Source organism: Palaemon carinicauda, chromosome 41 (assembly GCF_036898095.1).
Source record: "Palaemon carinicauda isolate YSFRI2023 chromosome 41, ASM3689809v2, whole genome shotgun sequence".
In the NCBI taxonomy this organism is placed as follows: domain Eukaryota; kingdom Metazoa; phylum Arthropoda; class Malacostraca; order Decapoda; family Palaemonidae; genus Palaemon; species Palaemon carinicauda.
The window spans coordinates 57,638,916-57,647,493 of record NC_090765.1 but is presented as its reverse complement, the minus strand read 5'-3'; the positions used below and the strand labels follow the sequence as shown (position 1 = coordinate 57,647,493).

Below are 8,578 nucleotides of genomic sequence, written 5' to 3'. Positions count from 1 at the left end.
CTTATTATATTTTAAGCTATAATTCTTTGTGAAATCACACTTTATAACATTACTGTACTTGAAATTTTGATAATTAAGCATTGATAATGAGACCAAAACTGCCATGAAAAAATGATTATAAGATATGAATTAGAAAAAGAAATAATTTAGATTATCCAGGAAGGCGAAAATTTGGTTTCCATTAATTTTGTATAAAAGACGGAAGTAATGTGTCTCTTGAAAACATAACTTAGCGCTTGCGGAAGTTCGATGCTGCTACAATGCCAACCCTGCCTTTACCCACATTGCATGTGTTCGAGGCGGCAACGCTGGGCCCAGGTTAGGCTAGATGGATATGCGCAAGTTATGTTCTCTAATGGATTTCTGTATCTCGGAAACTATTCATTTTCAATAGAAATAAATTCTATTTTATTTTCCCGAATCCAACCTTGGTATAAAATGTAAATAACATTATAGGTTTATTTTTTTTATAGTTTGGTGGATATTGCTGAAATGATTGTTTCTTTTATTTTGAGTATATCCAGTGAACTATGATTTTGGAATTTAGACCCAATTTCAGAAAACTGACTTTGTAGTTTGGAAGTACGATGTGTGTTCTACTGACTCTTAATGTATCAATAAATTTGATGGTAAATTTAATAATTCAAAGTCATTGGATATCAGTTTTTGTACCGACCAGCTTCGACTCATAACCTTTAGTTGTGCATTGGGATCTGTCGACTTTTCCTATATCGGTAAATTTAACGGAAAATTTCATGTGAATATCTTTGGCTTCTTAAGGCAAAATGTTTGAAAAATAATTAATAGAAAAACGAATCACCGTAAGGGTAAAAGGCCATGGTTTCTGAAATGATACAGTGTCAAAGTTTAGGTCAGGAAATTGTGGGTAGTTGTAGGGGGCTAAAGCCCACCAATTAAGTAAGTCAGAAAGACTCGACACCTTTGGTTAGGTTGATGGGGCTAGGGGAAGTTGATTCACTTTACAGTACAGTATTTTACTAGTTTTATGATAATTGATACGACCTCATAGGTCATGTTAGGGAACGTATCACAGAGGTGCTTGATTCCCTTGGTAACTAGGTATTTTGGAGAGGACCCTGTATCCTAGGTTAGGTTAGGTTAGGTTATGATACAGTACTGTATTTTGCTTGTTCCGTGGCCTCCCCCCCCCAAAAAAAAAATTCCGATTTCCAACTGAGGTCCCAGATTATTTTTGATCTTCAAGGGTATCCTGTATCTTTAAAACTATAGAAATGAAGGTCATATTTGTTCAGAACATGCTATTATATGTAGATGAATATTATTTTAATATTCCAAATCTATCTAAGGTCCAAACTGTAAATTTACCAATTTTATTTTGGTTTGGACTTTTTGTGACCTCGGTGAGAAACTGTAGTATTACGATTCAAAGTACACACCCTAACTTTACCTAATTTAGCATGGATTGTTATTCTTGAATTAAATACCGCCATAAATTAAACTTAAACCTATTGCTCACCTTAAGATTTTGGAGATTGTTTTCAGTCCATGGAAGTTCAAAGGGTTAATAATATGGCATCTTATTCTTAACTCTTTTGCATCCTTGTCATCCAAAATATATTAGAAATCATGGCAATCATACTCCTGTATTTATTCAACAAATCTGAGATTAGAAAGCTGTAAATGTATTAACAGTATTACCTTTGTTTTTATATTTACCCAAATCATTCAAAGTACAGTACTGTATTGTATTGTGTATAGATAAATAGGCTGTTTTGATATAATCTCTCATCTTTAGAAGGAAATTGTTTATATAGTACAAATATTTTTTCCAGGAACCATGTCCAAAGTTAATGAAAACCTCGAGGACGACGAGAATGACAATCCCGAAGAGAGAAAAATTCATCATACAGAATACACCGTTACATCTGAAGTATTTGCTTACACGAAGGGAGAAGCTATTAATGGCTCATCAGGTGAAGTAACATTTGTATCTGTTTTGATTTCAATGAAGATTTTGTTTCGCTTGTTGAGATTAATTTTAGAAATGTATGATCATAATACTAGTTTTTAAATATTTAACTTAGCCGGTGAATATATAATAGCTGCAACTCTGCGGCTCGACAGAAAACACACTAAAAAAACTCGCGAGCGATCGCTATGAAGGTTGCGGGTGTGCCCACCAGCGCCAACTGTCGGCCAGATACCACTCTTGTATGTAAACAAAACCTTCAATTCTTCTCTGTCGACACGACAAGACGTATTCATACTCGCTGTAGAACCTGGAGTTTTCCCATCATATTTGGTGAAGTACTTTATTTTGGTTTGAGCTTTCGCAGTGCAGATGTTTTTCCTCAACATAAACTCTTGAACTCTGTATTGAATCGGATTATTTGTTGATGACTTGGATTGTTTTTGGAATTTTCTTTGACTAATTCAAAATGGCTGACCCTTCTCAAGTACCTAGATTTCGAAAGTGTAATGCTAGGGACTGTAATAGGCGTCTTCCAAAGGCTTCTCTCGACCCACATACTGTTTGTTCCAATTGTCGGGGTAAAACCTGTCAATTGGGAGATCGGTGTGAGGAATGCGTGGGCCTTTCGGAATTCGATTGGCTCGAATACGATAAATATGCACGTAGACTAGAGAGAGATAGGGTAAGGAGAAGTTCATCTAGGTCCGTAGATTTTTCCTCTCCACATGCCCCTGAACCTAATCCTTCCCCTGTAGTGGTTGTTCTTAACTCCCCTCCTAGCACTCAGGAACCGTCTATGCAAGACATGTTACGTGCTATTCATGCCTTGGGGGAGAGAGTTGAAGCGTTAGCAAGTGACCGTAATCAACTCATGGCTGACGTGAAGGAACTTAAGTGCCATAGTGCCACGGCGGAAAGTGGGAAAGTGATTAGTGCGCAAAGTATTGTGAACAGTGTTGCGACCGAGGGTTCGTCTGTTCGTGCCTGTCGTTCACCTAGTCCGGGACCTCTTGCAAGCTCCCAAGCCCAGGGGAGAAGTAATGTCGTACGACTTATGGGTTCGAGAGGCCTTGATCAGCGAACAGACGTTCCCTCTATGGTATCAGGCGTATCTCATCAAGATCGCCCCTACCATAAGACGAGAGAGCCCATTTTTACCTCGTCTTCCGAAGGCTTTTCACGCTAGAAACCATGGAGCAAGGTTTCTAGGCCTCTTAAACGGAAGTCGGTCCCTTCAGGACAGGTCCAACGTCCTGGATGTAGTCATTGGGACAGTTCGGACCCGTTGCTGTCATCGGATGACTGCTCGCCGCCTAAGCAAGGCAAAGTTGTGCCGTCTCAGACGCTAACCCCGTCTGTTACCGCACCCGTTCCCGTAGACCCTAAATGGGTTATACTGTAGGACATGCAGTCTAAGCTTGCGTCCCTTATGGAAGACTACAATGCAGATAAGGTTTCCGTTGAGCCTAGCCGTTTATCTCATAGAGATCCTGGCCTTCAGCCACCCAAGCGTTCTGTTGTGCGTCCTGTTGACGTTGGTGTAGCCATCTCACGTCAAGCGGTTGGGGTAGTACCACACTCGATGCGGTCTCGTGTGGATTTTCAGCCGCATGTGGACGTTAGGCAACTCGCTGATGTGCCTGGTGACGTTCAGGACGTTCGCCAACCATCGGAGTTGACTTGTTTTGACGCTGTGCGTCAACCTCCGCAACCTAGAGTTGTTTTGACTGCGCAGCCTAGGCGGTCTAAGCAGTCTCGAGTGGACGCTGTGCGTCCTCACGCACCTGTTGTTGTTGACAGTTCCCAGACTGTCAAGCAGTTTCAGGACGCTGCGTCCTGCTCCGCCACTTATGCACCAGTGCGGGTGGACGCTGCGTGTCAAGCATTGCCAACCCCTTTGCTTGTTTCTCATCAGCCATCAGATGAGGAACTTTCGGATGAGGACGTTGCTGACCCTCAGCATGAGGATCATCCTTCAGATATTGATGAGCCTAGAGCAGTTCCGCCATCGATGGACTTTAAAAAAGTCATGCTCATTTTTAAAGAGTTGTTTCCTGAACACTTTGTCTCTGTGGCTCCTCGTTCGCCGCCGTCTGAGTTTGTTTTAGGCGTACCTGCTGACATGCCAGCCTTTACAAAACTCGTTCTCTCTCTCTCGTCCAAGAGAGCTTTACGGCTGTTAGGCGATTGGTTGGAAACCAAGAGGAGTTTAGGGAAGACGGCCTTTGCCTTCCCCCCATCTAAACTCTCGTCTAGATCGAGCGTCTGGTATGCCACGGGAGAAGTTCTCGGCTTGGGAGTTCCTGCCTCTGCCCAGGGCGACTTCTCAAGTCTTGTAGACTCTCCCCGACGCCTAGCCATGAGACGCTCGAAGATTAGTTGGTCATCCTCCCCGACGCCTAGCCATGAGACGCTCGAAGATTAGTTGGTCATCCTCAGACCTTGACCATCTACTTAAAGGCATTTTTAGAGCGTTTGAAGTTTTCAACTTCCTTGACTGGTGTTTGGGAGCCTTGAGTAGGAAAATCTCATCGGCCGATAGAGATGTCTCCCTGCTCATTATGTCCTGCATGGATAAGGCCATCCGCGATGGATCCAATGAGCTCTCCTCTTCGTTTACTTCAGGAGTCCTAAAGAAGCGAGAGTCTCTGTGCTCTTTTCTGTCAGCAGGAGTGACGCCCTGTCAACGATCTGAGCTACTCTTTGCCCCTTTATCTAAGTTCTTGTTTCCTGAACTTTTGGTTAAGGACATAGCGTTGTCTCTAGTGCAGAAGGACACCCATGACTTAGTAGCGTCCTCTGCTCGCAAAGGGACCCCTTCGACTACCTTTTCTGCTAGACCTAGGATAGACACTCCAGCGTCCAGGTTTATTCCGCCCTTTCGTGGCAGAGCCCCAGCAGGGGAAGTACTCGTGCCGAAGGAAAGAGAGGAAAGAGGAAAGGAGCCAAGTCCTCGCGTGGCAGAGTCTGACTGCCCGCAGCTTCAGACAGCAGTAGGTGCCAGACTCAAGAACTTCTGGCGAGCCTGGGAGAAGAGAGGCGCAGATCAACAGTCTGTGAGGTTGCTCAGAGAGGGGTACAAAATTCCATTTGTACACAAACCTCCTCTAGCGACTTCCCCCATCGATCTCTCTCCCAAGTACCGAGAGGAAGCAAAGAGGCAAGCCCTGAAGCTAGAAGTGTCTCTTTTGCTAGAGAAGGGAGCGGTGGTCAAAGTCTCGGACCTTCAATCAACGGGGTTTTACAACCGTCTCTTCCTAGTACCGAAGAAGACAGGAGGTTGGAGACCGGTGCTAGACGTCAGTGCTCTGAACGTCTTTGTCACAAAGACAAAGTTCACAATGGAGACCACGAAGTCAGTCTTAGCAGCGGTCAGAAAGGGAGACTGGATGGTCTCTCTCGACCTAAGAGACGCATACTTCCACATCCCCATTCACTCAGATTTCCAACCTTTTCTGAGATTTGTGTTCGACAATGTGGTGTACCAGTTTCGGGCCCTGTGCTTTGGCCTAAGTCCTGCTCCTCTCGTGTTTACGAGGCTTATGAGGAATGTGGCAAAATTCCTCCATTTATCGGGTATCCGAGCCTCCCTCTACTTGGACGACTGGCTTCTCAGAGCCTCGTCCAGTCATCGCTGTCTGAAGGATCTCAATTGGACATTGGATCTGACCAAGGAATTGGGACTTCTGGTCAACATGGAAAAGTCTCAGCTGATCCCATCCCAAACTATACTGTATTTAGGGATGGAGATTCGCAGTCCAGTTTTTCGGGCTTTTCCGTCTGCCCCCAGAATAGATCAAGCCCTGCTCGTAATCCAAAGAATGTTGAAGAGAGAACGTTGCTCAGTCAGGAATTGGATGAGTCTAGTAGGAACTCTATCATCCCTGGAGCAGTTTGTCTCGCTAGGAAGGCTACACCTCCGACCTCTACAATTCCATCTAGCGTTTCACTGGAAAAAGGACAAGACGCTAGAGGCGGTCTCGATCCCGATTTCCGAAACAGTAAAGGCTTGCCTGAATTGGTGGAAAGACAATATCAGTCTACGAGAGGGACTTCCTCTAGCAGTTCAGAAACCAAACCACGTTCTTTTCTCAGACGCATCGGATCTGGGTTGGGGTGCGACACTGGACGGTCGGGAATGCTCAGGTCTGTGGACCTCAAGTCAGAGGAGCATGGACATCAACGGCAAGGAGCTTTTGGCAGTACACCTGGCCTTGATGAGCTTCGAGGGTCTCCTTCGAGACAAAGTGGTGGAGATCAACTCGGACAACACCACAGCCTTGGCGTACATTTCCAAGCAAGGAGGCACCCACTCCCTGACACTGTACGAGATCGCAAGGGACCTGCTCATCTGGTCAAGAGATCGAGGCATCTCCCTGGTGACGAGATTTATCCAGGGCGACTTGAACGTTCTAGCAGATTGCCTCAGTCGGAGGGGTCAGGTAATTCCTACCGAATGGACCCTCCACAAAGACGTGTGCAAGAGGCTTTGGGCGACTTGGGGTCAACCCACCATAGACCTCTTTGCAACCTCGATGACCAAAAGGTTACCAATCTATTGCTCTCCAGTATCAGACCCAGCAGCAATACATATAGACGCCTTTCTCCTAGATTGGTCTCACCTAGACCTATACGCATTCCCACCATTCAAGATTGTCAACAAGGTACTGCAGAAATTCGCCTCTCACGAAGGGACAAGGTTGACGTTAGTTGCTCCCCTCTGGCCCGCGAGAGAATGGTTCACCGAGGTACTTCGATGGCTGGTAGACTTTCCAAGAAGTCTTCCTCTAAGAGTAGACCTATTACGTCAGCCCCACGTAAAGAAGGTACACCAAAGCCTCCACGCTCTTCGTCTGACTGCCTTCAGACTATCGAAAGACTCTCTAGAGCTAGAGGCTTTTCGAAGGAGGCAGCCAGTGCGATTGCAAGAGCGAGGAGAGCTTCTACCATTAGAGTTTACCAATCGAAGTGGGAAATCTTCCGAGACTGGTGCAAGTCAGTATCTGTATCCTCGTCCAGTACCTCTGTAGCCCAAATCGCTGATTTTCTCTTATACCTGAGAAGAGTTCGCTCCCTTTCAGCTCCCACGATCAAGGGCTACAGGAGCATGTTGGCTTCGGTCTTCCGGCATAGAGGCTTAGATCTTTCCAACAACAAAGATCTACAAGATCTCCTTAAGTCTTTTGAGACCTCTAAGGAACGTCGTTTGGCTACTCCTGGATGGAACTTAGACGTGGTCCTAAGATTCCTCATGTCAGACAGGTTTGAGCCTTTACATTCAGCCTCCCTGAAGGATCTCACTCTTAAGACTCTTTTCCTGGTGTGCTTGGCCTCGGCTAAAAGAGTCAGTGAGCTTCATGCCTTCAGCAAGAACATCGGTTTTTCGACAGAAAAAGCCACTTGTTCCCTTCAACTTGGTTTCCTGGCCAAGAATGAACTGCCTTCTCGTCCTTGGCCTAAATCTTTTGATATTCCTAGCTTGTCAGAGATCATAGGCAACGAACTAGAGAGAGTATTATGCCCCGTTAGAGCTCTTAAGTTCTATTTAGCTCGTTCTAAGCCTTTACTAGGTAAATCTGAAGCGTTATGGTGTTTGGTTAAGAAACCATCTTTACCTATGTCAAAGAATGCTTTGTCATATTTTATCAGACTTTTAATACGAGAAGCCCATTCCCACTTGAGTGAGGAAGACCGATCTTTGCTTAAGGTGAAGACGCACGAGATTAGAGCTATAGCAACTTCCGTGGCCTTCAAGCAAAATAGATCTCTGCAAAGTATCATGGACGCGACCTTTTGGAGAAGCAAGTCAGTGTTCGCGTCATTTTACTTGAAAGATGTCCAGACTCTTTACGAGGACTGCTACACACTGGGTCCATTCGTAGCAGCGAGTGCAGTAGTGGGTGAGGGTTCAACCACTACACTTCCCTAATTCCATATCCTTTTTAATCTGTCTCTTGAAATGTTTTTAATATTGTTTTATGGGTTGTACGGAAGGCTAAGAAGCCTTTCGCATCCTGGTTGATTTGGCGGGTGGTCAAAGTCATTTCTTGAGAGCGCCCAGATTAGGGGTTTGATGAGGTCCTGTTGTATGGGTTGCAGCCCTTGATACTTCAGCTCCTGGGAGTCTGTCAGCATCCTAAGAGGATCGCTGGGCTCCGTGAGGAAGACAGACTTACAAGGCAGAGTAATCGTCTAAGTCATCTTCCTTACCAGGTACCTATATATTTTGGTTTTGTTATATTGATAACTGTCAAAATGAAAAAACTCTTAGCTTATACGCTGTAAACATAATTAACTCTGGTCTCTACCCACCTCCTTGGGTGTGAATCAGCTATTATATATTCACCGGCTAAGTTAAATATTTAAAAATGATATTTTAATTATAAAATAAATTTTTGAATATACTTACCCGGTGAATATATAAATTAAATGACCCTCCCTTCCTCCCCAATAGAGACGCAGCGGGACGAGAAGAATTGAAGGTTTTGTTTACATACAAGAGTGGTATCTGGCCGACAGTTGGCGCTGGTGGGCACACCCGCAACCTTCATAGCGATCGCTCGCGAGTTTTTTTAGTGTGTTTTCTGTCGAGCCGCAGAGTTGCAGCTATTATATATTCACCGG

General features: G+C 44.8%; 1 protein-coding gene across 6 annotated transcripts in view; it reads left to right on the top strand.

Moving 5' to 3' along the window:
* LOC137632681 (methyltransferase-like protein 22) overlaps window positions 1-8,578 on the top strand; it is a 533,866-nt gene that overhangs the window by 356,990 nt on the left and 168,298 nt on the right. For all 6 annotated transcript variants that reach the window (XR_011042082.1, XM_068364769.1, XM_068364768.1 and 3 more), the window contains exon 2: window positions 1,815-1,955. Coding sequence is in view for 5 of the 6 variants with exons in the window: in XM_068364769.1 (XP_068220870.1) it covers window positions 1,820-1,955 (136 nt within the window). In the remaining variant the exon portion in view is untranslated. The remainder of the gene's footprint in view (window positions 1-1,814; window positions 1,956-8,578) is intronic.